The sequence below is a fragment of the Nyctibius grandis genome, chromosome Z (assembly GCF_013368605.1).
Source record: "Nyctibius grandis isolate bNycGra1 chromosome Z, bNycGra1.pri, whole genome shotgun sequence".
Taxonomy (NCBI): domain Eukaryota; kingdom Metazoa; phylum Chordata; class Aves; order Nyctibiiformes; family Nyctibiidae; genus Nyctibius; species Nyctibius grandis.
In genome coordinates this window covers 88,704,767-88,730,879 of record NC_090695.1, presented here as the reverse complement: position 1 = coordinate 88,730,879, position 26,113 = coordinate 88,704,767, and the positions used below count along the sequence as shown (strand labels likewise).

The 26,113-nt window shown below is 39.1% G+C and overlaps 3 protein-coding genes across 14 annotated transcripts in view; 1 reads left to right on the top strand and 2 right to left on the bottom strand.

Moving 5' to 3' along the window:
• PARN (poly(A)-specific ribonuclease) overlaps nucleotides 1–5,525 on the bottom strand; it is a 61,294-nt gene extending 55,769 nt beyond the window's left edge. For 2 of the 3 annotated variants that reach the window (XM_068423760.1, XM_068423761.1), the window contains exons 1-6: nucleotides 3,370–3,416; nucleotides 2,961–3,038; nucleotides 1,936–2,015; nucleotides 1,042–1,109; nucleotides 866–947; nucleotides 75–135 (exon numbers count right to left, since the gene is read on the bottom strand). In XM_068423760.1, coding sequence (XP_068279861.1) covers nucleotides 75–135; nucleotides 866–947; nucleotides 1,042–1,109; nucleotides 1,936–2,015; nucleotides 2,961–3,038; nucleotides 3,370–3,388 — 388 coding nt within the window. In that variant the 5' untranslated portion in view covers nucleotides 3,389–3,416. Of the gene's footprint in view, nucleotides 1–74; nucleotides 136–865; nucleotides 948–1,041; nucleotides 1,110–1,935; nucleotides 2,016–2,960; nucleotides 3,039–3,369; nucleotides 3,417–5,379 lie in introns of those variants that run through there. The other variant, XM_068423762.1, reaches the window with a different exon arrangement.
• Nucleotides 3,775–14,381, top strand: BFAR (bifunctional apoptosis regulator). Of its 5 annotated transcripts, none has more exons than XM_068423768.1 (8): nucleotides 3,775–3,981; nucleotides 6,687–7,020; nucleotides 7,859–8,060; nucleotides 8,399–8,568; nucleotides 9,217–9,361; nucleotides 9,614–9,784; nucleotides 10,298–10,500; nucleotides 11,411–14,381. In XM_068423768.1, the coding sequence occupies exons 2-8, from the start codon at nucleotides 6,752–6,754 to the stop codon at nucleotides 11,601–11,603; spliced, it is 1,353 nt and encodes a 450-aa protein (XP_068279869.1). In that variant the 5' UTR covers nucleotides 3,775–3,981; nucleotides 6,687–6,751; the 3' UTR covers nucleotides 11,604–14,381. The 5 variants fall into 5 exon arrangements, with proteins under 5 accessions (XP_068279869.1, XP_068279867.1, XP_068279868.1 ...); XM_068423766.1 differs by lacking the exon at nucleotides 3,775–3,981 and adding an exon at nucleotides 5,616–5,704; XM_068423767.1 differs by lacking the exon at nucleotides 3,775–3,981 and adding an exon at nucleotides 5,724–6,044.
• PLA2G10 (phospholipase A2 group X) overlaps nucleotides 13,156–26,113 on the bottom strand; it is a 28,236-nt gene continuing 15,278 nt past the window's right edge. For 3 of the 6 annotated variants that reach the window (XM_068423770.1, XM_068423772.1, XM_068423771.1), the window contains 3 exons: nucleotides 19,211–19,390; nucleotides 16,385–16,584; nucleotides 13,156–13,782 (listed from right to left, as the gene is read on the bottom strand). In XM_068423770.1, coding sequence (XP_068279871.1) covers nucleotides 13,637–13,782; nucleotides 16,385–16,584; nucleotides 19,211–19,390 — 526 coding nt within the window. In that variant the 3' untranslated portion in view covers nucleotides 13,156–13,636. Of the gene's footprint in view, nucleotides 13,783–16,384; nucleotides 16,585–19,210; nucleotides 19,391–23,025; nucleotides 23,451–26,113 lie in introns of those variants that run through there. The other 3 variants (XM_068423769.1, XM_068423773.1, XR_011050129.1) reach the window with 3 other exon arrangements.

The window sequence follows — 26,113 nt, the reverse complement described above, 5'->3', positions numbered from 1 at the left end:
GCAGAAAATGAAGAAAGATGCCATCATAAATTTTGCAGACATTGAAAGAAAGAAAAAAAAACAAAACAACTCACCGTTGCGAAAAACTTTATTAAAATCAAAGCCTTGGTTTGCTAAAAAATCTATGCTTGAACTCTGCAACAAAAGAAAACAGCTTTACAATTGGCAAGAGTATCTGTGGCATAAAAAGATCAATTCAGTTATTTTTACACTTTTTAAGAAATTATACGAAGTCCAAAGTCAAGAGCAACCAAGTTTGTGATCCTAAAGAAGCCACAGAGAGTTTAGGCTATGCTACTTTTGTTATTTATTTTCAACTTCCATAAAGTACAAGAACAATTAACACACCAAAGGCATAAAGATGAAAGAACGAGCTATGTGGAGAGAGGAAACTAAAGCAAGCAAAATGTGGTTCAGGAAAACAAATCTGAAACCAAAGAAATGCTGGCAATAGCCTGGGAAGCAGTGAAAGTGAGATAAGCAGATGGGAATAAAGGATCAAACAGAAAAAGCAAGGGAGCAGGAAGTCAGACAAGAAAGGAAAAAAAAAATAGAATCATCTTGCCAGCTTTGGAACATTATCTCCAATTCCAGAATCCACACAATGTAATGCGTAATGAGATTTAAAAACTGAAGTCAAAGATGAGTTAAAGCTAATTTTTAGGGATTGCTCTTAACTGATGCTTATTTCTTCTAGAAGAAAAAAACAAACCCCAGAAACTTATGTTTTTCTGTCTTTTAAGCTGTTAAAAGAACCAATCACTTCTCCCTCTACAATGATGTAGAGTTTTCCTGGAAATATTTTTTAGGAGTTTGCTGCAGGCATACCTTGACCAAACAAAATCAGACTTGTTTTTCTACTAACCTGACAGACAAACTTGACATCTGGTGAACTTCTGTTAAAGGGTTTTGGAAAAATATAGAAATTAAATGACTTCATTATATACCTGCGAAAAAGATGAGATGCATGTCAATACAGCTTATCAATATTACTTCATGAATTCCTCAATTAAGAAAACAAGGAATAAGAGAATAACATACTTTTCTTCTGTGTGATCATATTTAAAAGTGCAAAGGCCAAACTGAAAGAGCAAAAAATCCATGGAATGCTGGAAAGGAAAGGAAAACTTTGCATGAGAATAAAATCGTACACGTTTAAAGATAACTGGGGTGCATCCACAATAAATATGACTTCTCTACATTTCAAAATTAAACAAATCTGAATCTTCTTAACCAATCTTTGTTCTGTTGGTAATTTTAAAGTAAATACACCAGAGTTTTCCAACAGGGTTCATTTGACTCCTTGGATGCTTCAGGAAACAGCATGTACTGAGATGCTTAGCATTACTCTGATACCTTTCTCTTATGGGAAAAACCAAACCAAACCAAACCCACAACCCAAAACATCACAGTTTTGACCTTTTGACCCTCACACACCATATGTTGTCTCCTGTGATCATTCAGCTATTTCTTGCCACAACCTCCAGCACCTTTGTGCGTGCTGCAGAGACGCAGAGGTGGTGGTGGCAGCTGGCATTTAAGTTTTGTTAGGGACAGTACACACTGGCAGGGGGAGGTAGTTTGGGAAGGACCCTAGTCCTGACGTAGTTTCTCTGTCAGTGAATTTCTCTTACCCAGTCCCCCTCTGAACTGATTAATTTTAACACTCTCAACATCCTTTAACTGGTTCTACACATCTACTAACTGTTGCATGAGGAATCACTTCTGTCTGTTCTGATCACGACTTCTGCAAATTTAATACAACACTCCCCAACTCTTGTGTTAGCAGGGACAATGAAACAAGCAATCCCCCACCTGCTCTACGTGACTCAATTTTAGAGACTTCTGTCATATTCCCTACATTGTCTCCATTCTGAACTAAGGAGTTCTAACCTTTTTCCAGTATTTTAATTTTAGTCAATGAAAACACTTTACCTTTTTAAGTTTCTGATACCTTTCTTCTGGAGTGTCAAAGCCATTGGTTAATGCACTAACAGAAGGCCCATCGCTGATCCCTGAAAAAGCAGAACATATTTTGCTTTGGGTAAACTTTTCAAAATTAGCCACAGCAAACAAATGCAACAACTGGTAATTTAAGAGAAACGTTTTCACTTAAAGTACATGTTAAGATTATTTCAGTCAAGAAAGATTTTCTACTGCATAGTACATGTTAAGATTATTTCAGTCGAGAAACATTTTCTACTGCATAAAAGTATGCATGTTAGCGTAAAAGCCACACAGTTTAATGGTAGTGCTCTAGCAGTAAAGCTTTGCTGCAAAAGCTCTGCTGCTCTGGTTCCTATTCAATGTGATAGTAAGATGAAAAGATCTACCAGTAACATAATGTTGATGGGTCTTTACAACACAGTGCAGCATCAAAGTCAAACTAAAAATGGGAAGAGTGCTCTCCACAGGTTTATTGAATGACTTAGTCACCTTAAACAATACGTAACAACAACATTTCCAGAAGCACCACATGTAACAAAACCTAGTCTTGACCTCGTTTATGTTTCATGGTTGGCTGAACTCCGCATCCCAAAGCTAAAGCACTTATTAACGCATCTCTCCTATGCATATATCCTCTGGGTTTTACAAATGTAGAAGTTCTTATTGCTGTCTTTCCCTACCCAAACACTTACAGGGCCTCCCTTATTTATCTCAATTCTTGCTTTCATGACACGTATAACATCTTCAATTTTTTTTCCTGAGCTGTAGCTGAAAATCAATTAACGTGTTAAAAGATTACTGTGGGGAGGCAGTTGGAGCAGCATAAGTATTACATGTATTTTTATTTGACCAAACCTTGCTATTGCACATATTATAAGTGGTTTAATGATCTTGTAGCAGCTTTAGCTTTTTCAAACCAACACTGACGTACGTTACATGAGCAAACCCGGGCAGCTAGGACCTCACACTGGTATTGCCTACAGTTCACAATCACAAAACAGGCGCGACTGTACCTGAAAACTCCCCATCGATGGCCAGGAAGTCCGACTCCTCAATGGCTTCATACACTTTGTTTAGGTTATCCTTAAAATCTGCGAGGAAAGGGGTAAAACACACCTGAGACTTCTAACGACTTCCTACCGCTGCCCGCCGCCCCTCGGGGGGGCACAGGTGACCCGCACCTGCCAGCGAACGCAGGGCCGGGGCCGGTGGGGCCTCCCCCTCAGGGCTGTCCCTCAGGGGCGAGGGGAGGCGCGGGAACCCCCTTCGCCCTCAAGGAGAGGCTGAGGGCGCACCCCGCCGCCAGCCTGCGGAAGGGAAGCCGGGACACCGGGGCGTCCTCTGCGCCGCCGGCTCGGAGCGTCCCCCCGCGGCCGCGACGCGCGACCCGAGCCCGGCGCGCAGGGGCGGCTGGTCACTCACTGCTTCTGATCACCTCCATCCCGCGCCGCACCGGCCCGGCCCCGCCCGGCCCCACCCGCACCCGCCGCCGAACGCTTCCGGAAACCGCCCCTCCCGCCCCACCGCACGTGAGCACCCACGTGAGCGCCCCGAGGCGGTGCGGGGGGCGGCCGCCATTTTCTGCAGGGGCGGTGCCCGGCAGGGGGAGTCTCCGTGCGCAGGTTATTCGCACCGGTGAACGGCCCCAGGCGCGCCCTGCTTGGGCGCGGCGGCTGAAGAACCGCTCCCGGAGGGGAGGCCTGTCCGCCTACGTGTGAGCGGGAGCAGGCCCGCTGCTGCTGCAGTGCACCGTTGGGCCTGAAAAGTGCCCCTGAGCTGCTCGCCGCGTCGCGTAACGGCGGGGGAGGACGGCCCTGCCAGCCGCTGTGGAGCGCAAAAGGAGTCCTAAACCAGCTGGTGTTCTGTGAGGTGTTTTAAATGTCACACGTGTTGGAAAGCAGTCTTTGCCTTTCAGAGTGGAAAGGCAGAACTAGCACCAGCAAGAAAGAAGGGATGAAAATTTGCTGAGGAGATGCCAGGAGGGTAGCAGACAACTAGTGGTGATTATGCCTTGGGAAAAGTCCAGAGGAACGGGTATGCTTGAAATTTTATGGAAGAAGCGTTTGTCTTCCTGTTAAAATGATAAAACCAGCACTTTCACACATTGCAGAATAACAGCAAACAAAGCTCAACGCCCAGCAAGATACCCGTGCACCTGTGCTGTGGGAGGAAACAGCTGCCCAAGAGAGAAGGTGTTGCACAAAAGCAGGAGTGCACAAGGACGGGGTGCAGAGTTTAGGGTGTGGGCTACAGGTTTAGAGTTCACGCAGCAGATGAATATTTTCCAGAATTCCAGCATGATGAAAAAAAAAATGGAAAATTCTGCATAAACTGGGAGGCAATTTCTGCATAGATTAGAAGATACAGAATTATGCAGGATTGAGCAGAGAGAGCTTTCAAGGATTCTTCAAGATTAAGTTTTGCCTTTTCAGTATAAGCAATTTATTCTACATGCAGTCCCAGCAAATCATCTGTATGATTAAGTGGTGCTCAGTAAGAGGTTAGTTGGAACAGTAGTAGAGATTTTTCTACTTTGTGGTAATTGGCTGAAGCCTAAAATTTTCATCTTAGTCCTCTATTTTGTAAGAAACGCTCCTGCAGTTTCTGTTTAAAGTGCTCATGGCACTCTATTAAGCAGCTGCACATATGAATATGTAGTTTGTAATCAGAGGTCTTCAAATCTCTCATGGTTTAAATGACACCAGAAAAGACTGGCTGCTTCCCAACTTACTAGGTAGTCTTGGGAGAGAGCAAGACAAACGGCTAGTGACAAGACTACATTGCTATTTTATACGTGAAAGTTTTATAAACTAGAACAAAAAAGGCTACATGTCCACAACATTGTGTAAGTCTGCTATTTTCTTGATTGAAATAGAGTGGAATAATTTAAAAGTTAATTATCTGGTTTTGGTAACTCAAATGTCATTTGACTGGACTTGTAGCTTGTATCAAACTGGAACAAGAACCAAATCTTTAAGAAAATGTCACTGTGTTGCACAGTGAAAAAATACATCTTAACAGTACTTTAAAAAAACCACTCAATTTTCTTTGGACTCTAGTCAAAAAGAAATACAGTAAGAGAACAGAGACTGATATAAATAATTGTGAATGTGTGTATATATAGAAATACTCTCGTGGTAAAAATAGCCTCTCTGTAAACCAACCTGGTGCAGTATGTGTTAGCACTGCAGTCAAACTAGCATCTAAAAGTCTAATTTACTTCTGAGATGAGACCTCTAGACGTGTAAAACAAACCTTGAACAAAGTTTCTGTGAGGGAAGATTACCTGGGTGTGTAGACATACATTCAGCAAACGTTGGTGAGAACTCAGTGTATGAAGATAAACGCGAGTGTAGTAGTGTTCCTCTCCGGTGATTCTAAAAGCTTTGAAATACCACGCTTAAAGATAAAAAAGAAATGGGCTCTGCTTACATAGACTGTCGATAAGCTCGCTGCTGCTGCTCAGCAGGGGAGCAGACTGGCGGTTCCCCCTGACAGAGCGCCCTTCTCCTGCTGGAGCCCGTGGCAGGACCCGGGACCGCAGTGCTCCCCCGCAGCCCCGGGCTGGGGAGGCCGCTGGGAGCCAAACCCTCCCGGGCCGAGGCCAGGCTCACCCGCGCCTCCCGTGAGGCGCCGGGCGTGGGGCGGTGGGACGCGCCCGGTAGCTGCGAGGCCCCTGGCCCCGGCGGACCAGCGGCGCTAGGGCCGGGCGGGCCCCGCGAGGCGGCGGCTGCGCGCCGACCCGAGGAGCCGGCGGGTGAGTCGGGTGGGAGCGGCGGGCCTGAGGCTGCGCGGGGCGGGCCGCCGCGGAGCCTCCGCCTGTGCGTGCTGCCTGGGGGTGCCGGGGCGGTGGCGTTCCGCCGCGCTCCCCTCCGCTGCTGGGAGCGGAGGAAGGGGCGGGCTGGGGACGCCTCGGAGATGGGCCTGCCGTGCCTGGGGGGGGAAGCGAGCGTCCCGTCGGTGCAGGCCCGAGCCGTCGGTGCCTCGGTTCTGGTAGCAGCGCAGGGGAGAGGAAGCGGACTGAAAGAGGAGGCAGGAGAGGAGCTAGTGAACTTTCTGCTTCTGACCCTTCTCTTGTTTGGTGCAGAGACTGAGTGGTGAAGTATTTTTTTGCACCCGCAGAAATCCCATTGCCTCTCTCTTCCAGGAAAACTAGAAGAATGTTCTTAGGTGCAAAACCTTGTTTTTATTTTTCCTCTTGTAAGCGATGTTTCAGGTTTGTCTTTTAGAAAGCCTGCAATCTTTGCTTTGCTGGGAAAAGACATGTTTGTAAGCAGTCTGGGGATCCTAGTTGCACTCTTGGTTTGTATTTCTGTGGTGCTTGTGTCTTTTTTAAATTTTATTCTTTACCAACTTGCATGCTTACGTCTTTGTGCTTGATCAGGATGGAAAGATGGTAACTTAGTAAGCAGGAGCCACATGGTGGAGAGTGTAAGCATGTTTTGGTTTGGTAGTGCCTGAGGAGAAAATTTTATAGTTTTTGATAGCTGTAACAGATCATGACTGATATGATCTGGATCAGTGCTTTTCTTAAGAAACTAGAAACAGCCATCTGAGAGAATATAGTAGGAACAAATGATGTTCCTACTATATGTTTCATTTTGGGGAGAGCTAAGTTAGTTTAAAAGTTTAAGACCATCAGAGTGACAGAAGAATTGCAATGATGAAATATACTGCTTGCAATTCTAAACTTCTGTAGTAACTTTTTTCTTAATGAGGTTAATCTTGTTGCTTTGCAGAAGTAATGCCTTACCTGGTTTGAAGATCTAAGAGAGCTTTCTGTTTGCATAAGGCATAAAAGAAAATGGAAGAAGAGGAGACGTCACTGCAAGGTGAAACAGAGAGGGCAAAAGTTGAAACACATGCTACTCCTGAGATTGGTCGGCGGATATCAGTTAGTGAGTTCCTTTGCCACTGCTGTTACGACATTCTGATCAATCCCACCACCCTGAACTGTGGGCATAGTTTCTGTAGACATTGCTTAGCGTTGTGGTGGGTATCGTCCAAGAAAAATGAATGCCCAGAATGCAGAGAAAAATGGGAAGGATTCCCCAAAGTCAACATCCTCCTCAGGTGAGTGTACTATGCCATTTTTGGATTTCTAAAACCACTGAAATTAGTTGTCTGATTTCTTGAGTTTGCTGCAGATTTTCGTAGTTTATTGGTAATCTGAACTGCTGCAAGGACATTTAAATCCTGAAGTATTTTGTATTCTGCAGTTGTACTGAACTGTTCAAGCACATTTTTCTGCATGGAACTGAGGGGTGGGTCAGTTGGCTTTGTTTTCGGTTTTCTTTTTTTTTTTTCTCTCCTGAATTTTTTGGGGGATGGAGAGGAGGGATCCTTTTCTTAGTATTGAGAACTTGCATCTTTTAATACAGCTGGTTGTTTCCTAATAATTCTAAGTTAGAATGATCTTTGATAATTGTGTAGTTATTTTTGTAATAGCAATTATTTATAGGAAGAAATGTGATCTCGTTGCAGAACAAAGCTAGAAATATCAATTTGCTGTCTTGAATTACCCACAAGTTCTTGTGTTAATAATACTTTATCTTAGGTTAATAATGTTCTAATAAAAAGATGGTAGGATTGATGGTAGGCTTTTATGTTGTCTTTTGCTTACCATTTTTAAATAATCAAGGCTTGCCAGTAGCACACACAATTCTAGTTTTATATAAGAACTAAGGATTTTTTTTAAAATGTGATATTTTAACTTCCTCTAGAAGCTAAGAAAAATGTTTCTTGGAAGTAAATTATTTAAGTTTACTAAGTATTAAGAATTAACGTTTTCTTGCTTTCAAAGATGACAGTCTTTAGTAGAGGCTGGAAAAGAAAAATCCAAAATTTAGCCCCTTTTCTGAATGTTAAGCCTCAATGGTTATAGTACAATGACAAATATTTTTCCCATTAGGGATGTTATTGAAAAGCTATTTGCTGATGCCATTGAACAAAGAAAAGAAGATATTCAACAAAACAGTGATGTAGCACGCAGCTTAGCAACCTTCCAAAAATACGGGCATGACCAGATCCCTACAGTTGCGAACACAGGAAGAATTAATCCTCGAGGAGGAGGGTTTTTCTCAGGCGTTCTGACAGCTTTAACTTGTGTAGCAGTAAGTTTCATCTGGTTGGTTTTCCATATTTACTTCATTAAGCATGCAATCAAATATACTTCAATTACATGCACATAAAAAAAACTGTCCACGCAGAAGAGGCTTTAGCAGAGCGGAGTAAATAAGGTAGTATTCAGAGCTGTCTGTCAGGAGCTACAATTGCAATGTACAGCAAATGGAAGTTACACAAGTTGGGTAAAACTTCAGGGTACTTTCTTATAACCTGAATATTCTAGAGTCCATAAAACATACACATTTGTGTCATTAATATATTTGCTTTGCAGGTAAAGGATCTTTTTTTATTTTTTTTTAAATTTTTTTTCTGAATCTACCTATAGGTAGTTCTACTTGGATATCACTGGAGTAGCAGAGAATTTGAAGAAGATCATCTTGTCCACAAGCCTGTTGCTAAATGGACTGCTGAGGAAGTGATACTTTGGCTAGAGCAGCTGGGTCCATGGGCTTCGCATTATAAAGAGAGATTTTTACTGGAGAAAGTGAATGGAAGGTGAGAGACCTAATGGTCAAGAATAGCTATCATTTGATTGGACTACTGGATTGGACTACTTTCACTAGGGACAGTGTATTGTGAAATGAGTGTCATTTGTTCCACAGATTGTGGGAATATTCTGTTGATGTATCAGAATAAAACTGAGGAGAAGTTTTAACAAACTTTAGTAGTAGATACTAAGCAAGCTAACTGAAAATTTTCTAAGAACTTTTTAAAAGGCTAACAATGCAGACTGAAATGATACTGAAAGTAAAATTCTACTAATGTATTATCCACCCCTCCCACCTTTTCTTTCTTGTGAAAATATGCATATTCTGTATGCATTGCTGCATTCCACCCAAGAGCTCTAGGTTTGATTTCAGGAGACCAGACTAGATCTGTGAAGTACTGAAGAACTGTGTTCAATAATAGCCAACAAGCTGATAAATTTGCATGCTGAAAGCAGGCAAGAGAAAACTTGAAAAGAAGGATATTTAAAACCCAGGCTCTGAGACGCAGTTGATTCAGAACACTTGATATGGATTGTAATCCAAAAGGTGATACCTTCTATCAGTAGCTTATTGTTTCAGTATGTAATTGCTAATTTGTTAGTCATAGCCTTTTGGTGAAGAGGCACTGTTTACCTTCTGAATTCTGCTTTTGTAGACTCCTCCTAACACTGACAGAGGAGGATTTCATGAAAGAGCCTTACAGTATAGAGAACAGTAACCACAGAAAAGCTGTTATGGCAGAACTGGAATGTGTGAAAACTTTAGGCGTTAAACCACCACAGAACCTTTGGGAATATAAGGTAAATTTTATATAAAATCTGTCATGTATATTAAGTATTTTAAAAATAATATCTTTAAAAGAAAATCCTATCAAAGCCAGGAGGAGTGTTAAGGTAGTAGAACTACCCTTGTAAAAACTGCTCTGTTTAATGAACTGTTGGATTTGAAAAATGATCCTTTGAAAACTGATTGTCAGAAGGATCTAAGAACTGGCATGTCCCTTTCATTTTATTTTTTCATTGTTTGAAACTTGATAATTTTATACCTTTCAGGCAGTAAATCCAGGAAAATCACTCTTTCTTCTGTATGCACTGAAGAGTTCGCCAAGACTCAGTATGTTATACCTCTATTTGTTTGATTACGCAGAAGCTTTCCTACCTTTCATCCACACAGTTTGCCCTACGCAAGAAGACAAGTATGAAGATATTGTCACAAAACTACTAGTAAGTGTTTGAAACATTAAATGCGCTACTTGCTTTAGTTATAAGTATTTTTAAGACTAGCAGCATAAAAAGACATGATGTAATTATTCACCATTTCATCTCTTTACAACTTTTAAAAAAAAAAGTCCTACAAAGTAAGTGGTTCCTTGATTTTATTGTATGTGATCGGCATTGTTGTGACCAGTACCTTTAATAAGTTTGATTTAAGGCTTTTAAGACTGTAAATCTGTGAGACTGATTTTTTTGAAGTTCACGTGACTATAGAAAGGCTGCTCACTCAAAATACCTGTATATTAACAAATGGGGTTATAAGGTCTGGCTGTCTGTGACGTTTTAGTCTAATCTAATGGAAATTACTGGGTTAAAGTATTATCTACCAGAAAGTATAGTAAAGATAAATTACTGCTTTCAATGTATGAAAAAAATTTTTCAACAGGAGAGTAGTGGAAATAAGCCAGTATTGTGTCTATTTAGTAGGAAATTGAGTAACAGTCTTTTTATCCTAATTTACAGGACCTTAAAGATCCTTCTTGGAAACAGTGGAGAGAATTCATTGTAAAGTATTTATTTTTGCCATACCAGTTGATAGCTGAATTTGCTTGGGATTGGCTGGATGTGCACTACTGGACATCAAGATTTATAATTGTAAATGCCATGTTGCTCTCTGTTCTGGAATTATTCTCCTTTTGGAGGCTCTGGTCAAGAAGAGAATTGAAGTAAGTCTTACTGAGCTTGTTGAAGAGAGTGGGAAGTACATGGCCTTATAAATCGGAAGTAACAGTCTTATGATTTTACAGTTGCTCACTGAAATGGCAGTGTCTAACCACAACTCTGAGGTTAATAAGAACATGTGAATCTGAATCCACACATATACTAGTACTCACTCTTGAATATCTTTATTTCTGTGAATACTTGAAAGGTTTCTTATAGCTGGTTTTATGGATCAGATGTAGCAAATGAGTAATGGTAACAAGCATGTTCTTAACCATCGGGTAAATATTAACTCTTACCTTGAGAATTGCCTTTTATGGTAACTGGTATTAGCTGTCAGCTGAGAACTAAATAGGTAAGAATTTTGTCATGATATGCTTACAATGTATCTATTAAAGGACGAGTCCTCAGGATCATAAATAAGTTTAGTTATGCTGATATTATTTCTGATAGGTGATCAAAATTGCTGTTTTCAGTTACTGCTTTAGCCTTAATTCAAGCATCTTAATATCACTTCACAATTGCTGTGATCTGTTATTTATAGTTTTTAGAACTTGTGTGGGAGAAATTCCTGGTTTGGTGGATACGGGGTTTTCACTCTCTCTGCCAGCAGCCAGAGGGCAGAACGTGTTCAAAAGAGAACTGCCTACGTGGAAAGAATCTATGGCAAATCTGAAGTTTGACCACTTGAACTTGCTGTGCTTTGTGGTCTGAATAAATTGATTCAAGGCTTCCGTATATAAAATCTAGTACTACTGTATTTTAAGAAAGTTTTTCTAGAGTGCAAAATGATGTTTTACAGGTGTCTGAGTAAGGGCTAAATAATTTGAGGCTGCAGCACATATTAGCTTTTCTTAGAATGGGTAAAAACAAAATGGAAAGTTCCTCTAAGCCTCTCCCTTTCCTTTTTCACAGGACTATTCCTCACAGAATGTGGAGACATTTCTGGAAAGTCTCAACCCAGGGTCTTATTGTTGCCATTTTTTGGCCTTTTATTCCTCAGTTTGTTTGCAATTGTTTGTTTTACTGGGCCTTGTACTTTAATCCAATTATAAACATTGATCTTGTGGTTAAAGAAGTAAGGCGTCTGGAGACACAAGTGCAGTGACTGCCATTGGAACTTTTGAGCTGTTTAGCTTCTAAAAATGGACATTTGAAATAAGCTTTGCTTTTCTTCTTTATATGTGTGGCAGTGAAAGGGGTGGATTATGTTAACTTAAACATACAAAAAAGCCTTAAGGTAAGTTGCTCTTAAACCAGCCAAGTCCAAATCTGATGATGGGCTTTAATATCTGAAAGGAATTTTCTATTAAAAAAAAAATACATTCCTGATTTAGCCATGTAAGACTTAAACATTGTCACGTCACCCTATTTTTGATCAAATCAAACTTCTCTATTCCGTCTTGAGCATTCTGGTTATTTCCAAGCCTGCCTTAAAATCAGTGTCTTCTGAACAGATACAGTGATTTTTTTTTTTTAACTTAGCATTTCATACCAGCAGTGTGTCCCTCAACTTAAGTTTGCCAAAGGAAAGCTCTTCCTGGATAGGCTTGATATTGAAAGTACTTCAGTGTTTTCAGTCTGCTTTATATGTGAAATTGTGACTGTCAAATTCACAGTCTCACAGTAGAGTTTGTTCTAAAATTCCCGCTGTTGAAGGCAAAGACTGCTTGAGTTTTCTTGTCTTTTGGAAAATGTGGTGATTGCCATTCAAAATTTTTTATTCAGATCAGGTAGACTTCATCAATAGCTTCTTCAGTGCTCTCCTCTTGAAGTCTGTTGCTAATTTTTAAATTCAGGGTTCTCTCTTAAAAAAGATTATTTTGGAAAAGTGACCTGACGCTGTAATTACATCTTACTGCAATATAATGTGTATATCTAGATCTGTGAGCAACTATGGACTGGAAAGTTATTTTGTGTAAACAGGATTGCCATTTGTTAATGTATGGTTTTTGACTGAAGCAAAAGTTAGATTTTTCAGGCGTTTTTATCCCCTTGCATTCTACATTGGTTTGTTTTTTTTTTTTTTCATTTGTATCATTAATATGAACTTTAAATTTGCCTATGAATATTTTTAAAGATTAAAGATCTCTTTTGAAATCTTCATCCTTCCTAAAGAAGTGTTATTTATTTTTTTTTATATTGAAGTACTTGTCATTAGCTTTGACTTGTGCAAACTTGTTCTGTAGCCCTGCATCTTTAATTACGTCGAGGTGGGTGAAAGCAGACATAAAACACTACTTGTTCTTAAACTGTTAAAATTAGCACTTAAGTATTATTCAGCAATTCATGTTACTGATTTCTCTTCCTAAAAGCTTTCAAAAAACTATGAAGTGACCCTAGCTAAAACCATCTTTACATCCTTATGAGATATATATACAGTTCTGAACTTTGCAAACTTATGCTGTCCAAGATCAAACACTTAAAGGAAAAGCAGTTGGTCTCAGTGGCTGCTACTTTTTTCATGTATCTGTCTTGGTGATGGTTTGCATTTGCACTTTTAAATCTGGCTCTGAAGTTTTAAGGGTAGAACTTTTCCCTATGCCCACAGGAAACTCAAGGTGTACATAGAATAAGGAGCTTGAGCCATGTCAAATGAACAACTTCTTAGAAAACTATTTGAAAAGTAAATACTAGAAAAAAAGAATTATATTAGGCATTTTTTAATACAGATAGGACTACTTAAGGTGAATGAGATGCAAAAGTTAAATTAGGCTTCATAATAAGCGTTTAATACAGATGAGAGGGCTCTTTGTGCTGACACTGTCACTTCATTCATTTCTTTCGGTCAGTTCAAAGTTAACAAATGCGAAGGTAAATGTTAGTGGAAAAGTTTGATTTGTGTCTTACAGACAGCGGAGGGGGGATGAAGAGTTTACAGTGAATTATATTATGACTCTGAATATAAACAAAATTGTTTTTAAGTCAGTTACTCTTTAAGCTGATAAAAGTTGATTAAAAAAAGCTGATAAATGTTTACTTTGGCCGTTCTTGGATGGAGAGGCTGAGGCAGCAGGAAGGAGGATCAAGAAAGGGGAAAATGATTTGTTTTCAAACAAATGTTGTCACTACTGTGACAAAAAAAAAGTCATTTTAGGTTTAAATGCATACAGAGTTTTCATAAAGACTGATGTTGTATATCTAATACCTACAAAAAGGTTGAATCTCACCACACATAACGTCTGGCCACAAAAGGTATTTTGTATGATAGGGAGCTTTCGAAAAACATTTGGCAGCTTCACGGTCACATTCACATGCCATTTTTTGACATTTGTCTTCTAGTGATTCTGAAAGAAAACACAGTAAATTTGATGTTAGTCTGAAGTAATTAAAAAACCAAATGGAATACCAAGAATTGCTACCTCATGTTCCATATTTGCCATATAAATGTCTCTTATATTTCAAGTGCAATAGGAACTGTACTGAGCTTTAGTAAGACTTAACAATTCTTTCATGTTCTTTAGACAGAGCTCCATGCTAGGACATCTCAGCAACAGAGAATATACAAGCATGGTTTGGTTTAGCAACAATTGATAATCAGTGGAACTATCTTGGCAGGTGAAAAATATAATAATTGGATAGAGACTTAAATACTCTTCACATTCTTTAATAAAAGAACTCTGATAGCTGATTCCTCTTCAGAAAGTGATATGTGAACTTCCCTGCCTGCCCTGTTTCTGTAGTGAAACTTTAGTTTGGGAAGATATTTCCATTTCACGTGTGCTTTAATCTATTAAAGGATGTAGCATTAAAATTATATATGTGAAATAAGAGATCCAAATATGTTCCATGTTCAGCTTAAATCACTCACCTTTTTTTATTAATGCATTCAGTAAGAAGTTAAGTAAAGTGTGTTTAAGTATAATAAAATCCATGTCTGGCTATATTTGTTTTGTAATTGTAGTGTTGTAACTTAGAGATTTCTTGGCGTGAACGTTTCTTCTTGGCATGAGCATTTTCTTCTACAGCAATATATTTTGGTTTTATTGTGCCAACCCAGAAATGTGTGGTTTTTCTCTCTGCAACTGTCTGTAAACTGAAGGATCCTTGATTATAATTTGTCTGAGTATTTAACATTTTGAAAGCTTAGCTGAGTCTCTGCTTGAGATTCGTCTAGGAGCAGAACAAGTTTTCAGTTTTTGTGAATGAACTCAAATTCTGCTATGAAATTGAAGTGTTCTTAATGTATATATGTTGATGCTGAAACTAGCTACCCTAAGAACTACTCAATAGCATAAGTAGCATAAACAATATCACAGGATAAAAAACCCCAAACATTAACTGAGAAGAACTATTCCTTCTCTTGTTATTGCTCTAAACTTAATCTTCTCCATGGTACACCAGGGACTTTGTTTCAGCTTTGTTTCTTGATGACATGCCTACTTTCTTGGCCAGTATATTGTCAGCTTCTGGACTGGAACAGGAGCAGAACCTTTACAGCAAAATATAGGTGGACTGTAACTTGACAGTTAATTAGTTTGAGAGAGAAGATGCTTCTTACTTCTAGAGCAGAGGAGGAAATTAGCAAGTAGAGATTCTGCACGAGGTAGATACTTGGCCAGAGTAAAGGTTGAATGAAAATGGGGAAAGGAAATAGCATCAAAAACTTTCATTTTATTTCAGGTCAGGCAAATTCTAAATTGAGTTATGAAATGAGAGGTTTTTGTGTTTCTCTGAACAGCCTACTGTGTTGCCTTTAACCTATAGTAGTCAGAAACTCAGACTCATTGTTGCAAACAAGTTTATGTAAGGGTCCGCATTTTTGTGGTGCAAATAATAACCAGTTCTTAAGCTGATTTGCATTCTAGGTAATAGCATAAAATTACGTGGAAAGTAACTGACCTAGCACCTGATTTAAAAACCAAAAAAACCCTCAAACAACAAACAAAATAAAAACAAAACAGCAACAAAAAAACGCCTAACTTAACAACGAGAAGATAAAACCCTGCAAGTTTTGTGGAGGCTTGTGGGAAGTTACAGTTTCAAAAAACCTTTGAAGTGTATTGCAAAATATTTGCTAAAACTTGGGAGTTGTGAACAAATAATGTAAAAGAAATGCTGCTTTTTCCTGTTAAACATTTTTTGTTTGTTTCTTTGAGATCTCTTTGTCGTTCTCTTTTATACTACAGCATTGCAACTATATTACATTGATATTTTGAAGCAATCGAACAAAGTTTATCAGGATATGGTCAGCCATCTGTTCCAACTTGTACACTAATGACGTAAATATTTTCAAATTAACATTTTATGGCTTGTGAACATGTTACTTCCATAATTAAACATACTCATCAAGCACTTTATTACCTCACTGTTTGATATTGTAAGTTGTAATTGCGAATTCGTTCATAAATTGCAGCCACTAGCAGTGGGCTGTGCAACGATCAGTGGTAAGTATGCCAAAAACTTGTCCATCATAAACTTAAAAATGGTGTGAAATATTTTCTACTAAGTATAAAAAGGACCCTTTTTAAACACTTGTAATTTTCTTGCCTCCTGTTTGTAGTTGCTCTCCAGTTGGATACTTGCAGGGAGTAGCATCACATGGGTTCCTCAACATATGTAAATGCTGAGTAAGAAGAGGGGTCTTTTTGGTAGTGTTTTCTGAAAGGGTAGTAGAAGCTTGTAGATCAGAATTTTGTTTGCTTATATATGTCAGTAGGTGGGGATTAAGAAGAAGAAACTGCACTCGGTTCGCATAGCTGTGCTTTCTGGAGGCACAGCTTACCCTGGCAAAAAAGTCACAAAAGAAAGGATGGTAAAATAAGATTTTTACAGTTAATTAAGAAAATGTCTTTCTATGAAGTCAATGAGACAATCAATAGAAGAAAAAAAAAAAAACAAACCCAAAACAAACAAAAAAACCCCCCCCACCTAGAACTGTTCACTCACCACACACAACAGCATTGTCTTCACATTCCCAGTGGAAAGTTTCTGTCTTTGGGTGACAACCTGCTTGTTCTGCCTTACCGTAGCAGCAGTCATGGTTAAAGCAGCACCTGAGAGTAACAGAAATGGGCTTGCCTTTATTCATACTGTGGTGATTTATGGTCACATAATCTGGATGGTTTTTATCAGCACGTTTCTCCAGGCTGTGAAATAATAAAACTGTCAACATATGCAAATGTACAAACAGTTACCTGCTCAGGAATCAAAACAGGGTAAGTGTTTAATAGATCACCTGGAAAAAATTATTACTCTTTCATGTAATCAATGATGAGAAAAATGTCTGATATACAGTGGTCTAGTTCAACTTCCTCATAGATGAAAATACAAGGAATCTTTAAAGCATTCTCAGTTTTAAACACAATAAACTTTTAGGTGGGTATGCCTCTCTCCTAGCCCCTTCCAAGGAAAAGATTAAATGGCAGAACAGTCTGTCAGATAATGAATCATATATTTTTCTGCCACTTATTGATGCTGTTGTAACAGTTACTTACAGGGAAGGGACAAGAAGATTTGTTAGGCTGTAGCATACTATCATAAATGTCATCTTATAGCAAAGTCCTTGGATGGCAGCAGAAAAGCTGAGAGCAGGTGAAATGTTCAGTAATGAATAGGCACAGGTGCTGTTTAATGCCATAATATAACTAAAACTGTTTGCTCAGTATCATGAGAAAATTTGGAAAATTGCCCAAATGATTATTTCAAAACTGTTCTTGTCATAAATGGGACAATGAATTCATAGACTTTCTATCACACTGTGGAACTGAACAGTACAAGTAAGCATTAATGGCATATTTTAATGCTTGAAAAAATAATTCCTCTTCTGGTGTAGAGTCATTACAAGCCCAGAATAGCAAGTAGGGGAGGTAACAAGGACCTAGATAGCTTGTAAGTTTTTGCTGCAAACTAACTATACTCTTTCTTTCTTGACTCGGTGGAAGGAACAGCGTGTATCCATGAGCTCTTTGTGTTCAGTCATTCAGTTTCCTCATGGTAGCCTAAAACCATCATATTCCAGTAGGCATATGATGTTTAGATGGTGTTTAGATTGCCTGAGGAATTTGTGTCTGCAATAGAAAAAGTTAATGCTGTGAGCTCTCACTTGCAATTACTGTTTTTCCCTATGCTTATTAAATAATTACTTGGTAATTCCACACAGATCGCCATTTAAAGATCCTGTGGTACATGACAGTTGAACAGCACATGCCTGTGAAGTAGCTCAATACATCCATTTCATGCATAGAAATTAAGAAAATAATAGATCTAGTGAGTCTTTGTAGCAGCAGAGGTAAATAAACGAGGAAATACGGCTCCTTTTGCCATAGTGCATTCTATCTTAATGTCTTTACAAAAATTTTTAGAATTACTTTAGTCCTCTTTTAAGCATTTTAAATAAGAATAGCTGCTTAAGGATTTTATATTTTATCTTATGAAAGCAATATGTGATTGTCTCCATTTGAAAGTTTGTAAGGGGCAGGTGAAAATCTAAATTGCACTAACTATTACTTGAATAATTCCATTACAGATGTTCTTACTTCAGATTAAGTATTTCTGTATTTTCACTTGTTTTCACACATAATTCTGAATGTAAATAGCCCACAATGTAGCTCAAAAGTTGTAAGAATGTTTGTCTCTACAATCAGTTGGTGCAATTCTTGATTCTGTTCAAATGCAGTCAGTAGAGTAAGTACCCTCACTTCTGCCTTGTTCATAACATTCTATATCTGTTAAACCCCAGGCCACAAATAGCTAACCATGTTTTGTGAAGAAGCAGCTTCTTGCTACTGTAGGACTTTCACAAAGTTAAAAATTGGCCTACAATGAAAGATTGGCAAACTGCAGATTCTCCATCATTATCTTTAGGTATACAGATGACCAGAACTAACAGTAGTCCCTTCTTTTTGTATGTGTTCCCAGTCATTAAAGTAGCAAATACATTCTACAAAACTGTCTTTAAAATGACAGTTTACACATCCTGAAACTTGAAATATGTAGGTAAAGATTCTAAAAGTTTTAGGTCTAATCACAACTAGAATCTTTATGCAAAAAAAAAAAAATCTGAACTTTCCATATATTCTACCCTAGATGTGAGTATCAGATGTTTGTTTTCCTGTCAATTTACAATGTATCTGTCTGATAAGTCAGAACTTGAGATGTCGCATATGGCAGGGAAATACATCATTGTAATGATAAACGTGAAAATACAAAACCTTTATTTAACTGCTGTAACAAGAAAATCATCTTCCTGTTAGCTAATGTTCAATTATAAATTAAATTGATGGTAGTCAATATGCTGAGATTTAGTACTAAATACAAAGAACTGTTTTTAGAATTATTTTAGTGACAATTCATAACTCCTTTTATTCAAAAGTTATTTTTAACATGTTGAATTTTGCATAATTTCCTATGTATTAATTTGTATACTAATAAAATGGGATGGATGGTAGTAGAATCAAAAGATTTTTCAATTGCTATTTATTTTTTAATTTTTACTTTTATAGATAGCTTGAATGCTTGAGCTTTGAAACTTCTCCAAGAAGACTTTAGTTCCTCAGCTCTTGGCCTTGGAAGTTTGAGTTAAAGGCAAGTCGGACTCATATAGATCTATAGTAACAGAATTCTAATGCTTCAGAGTTTCTTAGTAGTCTGAGGTGTGTTTAAACTCGGTTCCCTCACTGATGTTAAATAGGTCTAATTCATATTTTAGTCCTTTTACTCTTGTCATCTGCATACGTTCAGCACTTAACCACTCAGATAAGTAGTTACTCTTACCAGTCTACTCTGTCCTTGGGCCATCCTCTTCCTCCCAGACCACAGTAGCATCCGTAACGTAGGTAGGCAAAAGGAGATCGTCCTGTAGTACATCTAATGGCTCCGGCTAATTCAAGAATTCCTCTTCGATTTCTAAAATGGGCTTCCCCAAAAGTGCCTTTGTAAACTGTGGAAGGAAAACTATTTTTTTATTGAATCAAGCATGCAGATACAAAATAGTTTGGTGTTTTTTTTTTAATTTTGATAATGTCAGTGCTTGAAAATAATAGTTTTCTTTTTGACACTTTGGGGCCACACTGCTTGACCCAGTCCCTTTTTACCCCAATCTGTAGTGAGGAGAATACTGAACAACATTCTGAATAGCTGCAGTAGTTTCCTCCCATCAAGGCAGCATACAATGGCAGACTTCGGTCATTTCTGAATGCTTCATGATTAAGGTATGTTTTTAAAATCTTGTGTGGGGTTTTGTTCGTTTTTATGAAGACTTCACATTTATCTTTATGGACAAGAGTATTCCTGTAGATTTGATTATGCATTCCTGAAAGAGTAGTGTCATCCCTCTATGTCTAGTCTGTTTTTTGTTTTTGTCATGAAGATTGTGTGCAGCTTTATCAAACACAATATTGTGGGTAGGGGAAAAGGGAGGAAACTAGATTGTGTTTATTTTAATTTCATTGCTTTATGATGTGTATGAAAAAATCAAAACCACATTGTTTTGATATCTAGAGGTCACAGGAAATAAGTACAACTAAGTGTACAAAAATAATTTACAATTAGTTTGAGTCTAGTCTTGTTAACAGCTTTTAATATTATTGTAATATTTAATTCCACTGTTTATTGCATAATAGGAATTGGAACTTTGTTAGAGTTTCAACTGTTCTCATTCTTGGAAGAAAACTTTAAAGACAGATATTTGGGAGAGGAAAAAACTTATACAAGATTAGTCCATCAGCAAACTCAGATTTAACTGGATGTGGTGTAGCTGCTTTAAACATAAATGTTGAAGGCAAACCGAAACCATAGCAATCCTAAGGCTATTTAGGCACCATAAAATAGCAGATAGGGAAAGAAAAAACCCGTAACAAATCTATGTAATTGGCTTTGTGAATGTAATGACTAAGCCAGAGAGATCAAAAGCCATGAGGTGACTTTCTGAAGACTGAAATTAAGTAAACAGTAAAGACGGCCCGAGAGAAAGTAACAGTAAATAATCACATTACAGTTGTGTTGTGCTTGATTTTAAAACTCTAATTCCTGTTGTCCAAACTGGAGCCCTGCTATGTTTGGAGAGTTTGAACTTCATCATACTGTTTCAGTTTGTTGCCTGTATAAGCTCTTGAGAGTTCAGATTGTGCTAAACGCTGTACATTATTATGTCTTTGCAAAATATTTTCCACTATACCTTCCTAGTCTCCTTTTTTCCTCATTTTCTGAATAGCTTACAATAGTATTTAAAAATCCAGTCCCTTAAATTTCCATATGCATAGAGAAAAAAAAAATTTAGAAACACATGAATTTTTCATGAAAGGTCATATTTCCTGTAGCATTTACTCTTTGCAGTGGGCATAATGCAAACGTAATAATTATTTTTGCAGATTTATATTTTTATTGAGATGCACAGCTTGCATAATTATGATACATAACTACATGAATCATTAGCGTCTAATACAGTCTGTGATGTTTTGTGAGTTTTAAAAGAAATTTTAAGCCATTCTTTCAAAAGACTGAGGCTACAGAAACATTTTTTGATGTTAAATATGTGTAAGATTTCCTATAGTGATACTTGCTTTGTACAGTCATAGTGCTCCAGTAGTTCAGAACTTGAAACTTGGGAATAAGCAGACTTTCTGATGCATCTCCAAGATCTTGCCAGAAGTGGAAACCTCTGAACTGTATGTGTTAGAGAAACTTCTTTTTTGCTTAGATTTTTTCCTTCTGTTTCATAAGCCAACAGGAATGGCCTTTTTCCCCGCATCTTGTTGCCCAGACTACTGATGTGCTACCTCCACAAACTGTGGTCACGTGTAAATTTTTTGAAAGGATAAATTTGCCTGTTTTGATACTGTGGACCAAGCATTGAGAAACAGGTAAATTGCATTCCCCTTCCTCCTCACTGCCTATGGAATGGGTGACTGTGATGCCTGACTCAGAGCTCTCAGACCACAGCCAGCTCTCTGTGATGATCAGTAGGCTGGCAGAAGCAGTGCAACAGTCTTTCATTGCTTTCCTTAATGTTCTTGCTGAGGTTTGTGCTGTGCAAAGGGTGAAGTCGGGAGGGTGATAAAAATGCAGAAGGAATAATAGGGGCATGCTGAGGTCAGGAAGTAGAATTGGGGCAGTGAGCTTGGTGGGACCTTAGGTTGGCCCCATTATGCAAGCACCTTACCTTATGGTCTTTAATCATGCGATTGCCTTTTTTTCCCCCTCCAGACCCTGCTTCGTTCTGTGCACAGGATCTGTTATAAGAACGAATTGAGGCTCTTGTCCTTAGGATCCTTCTATTTGCAAGATTTGGTTTGGTGAATTTGCAAGCTGTGTAGGAATGTATAAAAAAAGTGCAAGAAGACAAAAGAGAATCTCTTAATTAAGGCAGCTGAATGCTATTCTGGAAAACTGGATTTTATCCTTATAGCTGTCACAAAGGTTCAGCATGAGGTTAGTTTAATCACTTTAAAGCAATGCCTATCAATGTTTACTAATAGTATGCTCCCAGCCTGCTGACTATCCTGGGGTTGGAGTACTGCACTACTGCAATATTCAGTGAGAGCCAGGCTTTGAGTAGTTGAAGTTCCACATAATTTTAAGTAGTCGTAGGTAAAATTGCATTCTAATGTGTCACCATGAGAATCTAAAATTAGTGGATGCTTTTTTGTGTCAGCCCACCTACCTATCTGAAAAAGAGGGATGATAATATGGTTTCACAGAAGTGTGAAAGAAAGAAGTACATTCAGATACTATACTGATGAATACCTCGGAAAACCTATGAGGAAATGAGCTGTAAATCATTACAACTCGTCTTTAATACTCCTTAATAAACAGGACATTTATTTAATAAGCAGGAGACCAAACAAAAATAATTAAATACTTGCAAAGTGAGTAGTTGGCTATGCTCATGTATGAGGCAGGGGTCCTTTAATTACGTTCTCACATCCTAACTTATTCATAAAGACTGACTCATTCTTTCAGAATAACCCAGTTATGGTTTTGAGGGAAATTTCAGTTCTAGCAGTTCCTAGCTTTCGAACTGCTTTGTAACTTAAGTGCTCTGAGATACCTCTCTCTAATACCCACAAGAAGAGTATGGGCAAATGCATTGGCTTTGTAGAAAGATTATTATTACACATGCAGTCTGCAGTCTGATTTTGAAATACTGAACTTCACCACGCTTGCACATTACTGATGAACTGTACAAGTGTATGTGAGCCCCTCGAGCACTGTGACTCCCAGGTAAGTTGAGAAACGGATGGGCTGTCAGTGCAGCCACAGCCTACACCGGCAGCCGGCACCTCGGTAGTTCCCGTTCGGGTGGGTTACACCCGAGTTCCGCCCCGGCGCGTTAGGCAATCTCTCAAAGCACTGCTTTTCACACGGCGAAGGCATTCACTTGCCGCGGTCATTTCTCCTAACGCTCCTTCCTCTCCTCGCCCTTTCCTCCAGACGCAGCCAAGCCCCATCCCTCAGGGTACGGAGCGCGCCCGGCAGACGCGGCCCGGGGAGGCGCCGGGGGCGCTAAGGACCCGCTCCCCGGAGCGCCGCTCGTCCGGCGCCGGAGCCCCGGGCTGGCCCGGCACGGGGCTCGCAGCGGCTCTACTCACCGGCCGCGAGCAGCAGGAGCAGCAGGGGCAGCTGCAGGGGCAGCGCCGGGCGGCGGGGTCCCATGGGCAGCGCGGCGGGCGGGTCGGCGCAGCTCCCGGGGGCAGGCAGGGATGCGGGCTCCGGGCGGGAGTGCCTTGCTCCGGGAGCGGAGTGTGTAGGTGTGAGCCGGCGCAGCTGTGTGCCGGCAATAAAAGGCTGCTTTCTGCCCCGAGTCAGGTCCCCCGGAGCTGAAGACCACGCTCTGCTGTCCAGCTGGCCAGAAGGGAGGAGCTGCCGCTGGAAGAGCTGGGGAGAGCTGGGACCTGTCACTCGGGCAGCGCAGTGCCGCGCAGACACACAGGGAAGCCAGTAGTCAGGCTGTCTGCTGGGCTCTGATGAGGGGGCCGCCACTCCACTCCTCCAGGACTTTCCTGCTCTGGTAGCTATAATTTGTCTTGGAATTACAGCACTTCCTAGATAACTTAATCTAGATCTGAAGAGTTAGGATAGCAGTGAACTGTGGTGTAAGTTATTGCAGTGGTTAATTCTAACTAGTGCTGAATACACACGCTGTACCTGTAGTCTGAATTTGCCAAAATTAATCTCCTGATTGCTACTTTTCTTGGAGGACTGAAGAACAACCAACTCCTAAATTCATTATAGATATTTGTAGCTTGATCAAAATAACTTTTTAACCTTCCCTCAACCAAAATAGTCTTATACTGAGTATTTTTTTGTACATTGTGTAATCTTCACATATTTTTTCCATTCTAACTCTTGTATTATTTTGTAAAACTTACAACTAGATGCCATATTGCAATCAGTTTCATTGCTTCTTCAACACACAGACAATACCGCTTGCTTTTATGTGTTTTTTTTTCCTTGTTCATATGTTCCAAATATTTCATCAGACCTTTTATTATTGCACTGAAACCAGTGCATTTCCTGACAGTTGTTCAAGCAATCAGGACCCCTGAAATTTTGGGTATTGATTTTTTTGTGTGTGTGTGTTTTGTTTTCTTTTTTTTTGGAGGGGGCATTATTATACTCCAGGATATGATCCCCACTGGATCCCGTTGAGGCCTACACAGCTAGGATTAGGAGGAGAGATAAAAACAAAGGGTTTTTACAGAACTTATCAAAAACTTGTTCTTGGTCATATCACCTTACTATTGGAGAGCAACTGATAGATTTTTTTTGTAGTGAATGGTATTTTCATCAAAGATATAAAATGTTTTTTTTCATGGGCATACTGAAGGATAATTCTACTTTTGCATTAAAATGCCCTGATTTCTGCGTTATATTATTCCTCTTTAATTAGAAGAGAAGTAGAAGATCATATGTGCTCTGATTCCAAAAGACAAAAAGCATGCACAGACAGATCAGATTTGTTTTTGTTACGCTCTCATTAATCCACATGCTATGAAATGTTTGTGTTGGCACTGAAGTTAGGGTAGCGTGGGATAAATATGGAAGCACATCAATTTAAGGTAGGATATTGATAGGCCTTTGTGCAACTACCTGCAGAACACCAGAAATGGTATGTTAGCCCAGTCAAAACTATACACAGTGCTTGAACAAGCAGAAAGGAACTTGACATGAACTTGACAAGCCAGAAGAAAGCAGGGTCTCCAGCTCAAGAGCTTGTATTCTGCAAAGGGGTGAAAGTTGTTGGAGGTTTCCTGTGTGACCGTGACTTCCTGCTGATTGATACCAAGTAGCTGCTGATACAATGTGCTATGATAAGCTGCCAGCTAGTCTTTCCATGCCTCTCCTTGGGGTGTTATGAACATAGTGGACCACAGCTACCACTGTGTTTCCCAACAGAAATGGACTAGAATACTAGTGAAATAGGATCTGTGGCAACCATAAATGTTGTCAATGACCCTGAGAAGTCTTGGTAATGTACAAGTCATCATAGAAAACCCATCTATTTGGGATATTTTTTTTAATTTTTTTTAAGATTTTGTTGCTACTGTCATCAACTGGGTCGAAGCAATTTTCCTATTACTCATGGAGTCACATCGCTAATTACTGTTACTCTATTTTCATACTGTCACTTATACTCCATTTGTTTACTGACTCTTCCGGTCAATAAGTCACACCTATTAGAACGTTTTAATAGTGTTCAACAGCAGTTTAGTGAAACTTCCAGTTGAGCAGTATCCCATCCAGCATACCATTGGATATGACAATGAACACAGTATCCAGGGGAGCAACATGAATTACATTTCATGTTAGTTCTTCAGAAGACTGATGCAATGTGTTAGTGCACTTGATGTTGGATTAGTGCAGTTGATAAGTTTTTCTCTGAAGGAAGGAAAGTAATCTTAAAACCATTGAAAAATCAAGTGAGACTGAAATGATCAGGCTACAGCTGCTTCCATCAGAAAGTAGACAAAGATGTGAAGTGACAAACACTATGTGAAGTGATGAAGTAAGGAATGCAAGTCAGGAGTTCTATTTCCTATGAGTTGTAGTAAAAGTTCAAAGGAGAACATCTAGTGAAATTGGGGCAGGGGGAGAGAAATCTGATAAAAGGAAGTACTTTTATTGAGGGGGAGTTAGGTTGTCCAGTTAATTGCTATGGCACGTGGCTAAGAAAATATACTAGTAACAGATTGGAAGTTAATATGGATTACAATCATATAGTGATATTTTTTAAATAATATTTAAATTTCCCATTAAATTTTTAAATAAAAACCTATGTGGCAGTGCAGACCTGTCATATTTGCTTTTTGTAGTGTTTCTTTTATCTGAAGCATTTGGTAACTGGTATAAGTCATATGTGACAAATGGCATTTTCCTTCTTACCGACGAATTCTTTTTGTCAACTGGAGCTGTGCAGGGGCAGAGAGAAGCATTTGCTTTTCAAATGTACTTTCTCAAACAAGGTTGCATGTTCTTAATGGTTGCTTTAATTAAGTTGTTTTTAAATCTGAGGAACAGCTTAATATAATTGAGATACAGTTGTACTGAGGAACATTCTCACAGCATAAAAATGTTATGGGCAAACTTGTTAAGTTACTTGTAAAAGCCTGGTTTCTCAGTGTCCATGATTCTGTACATGCAGGAAGATGATAGACTACATTAATCCAAAATATTAAA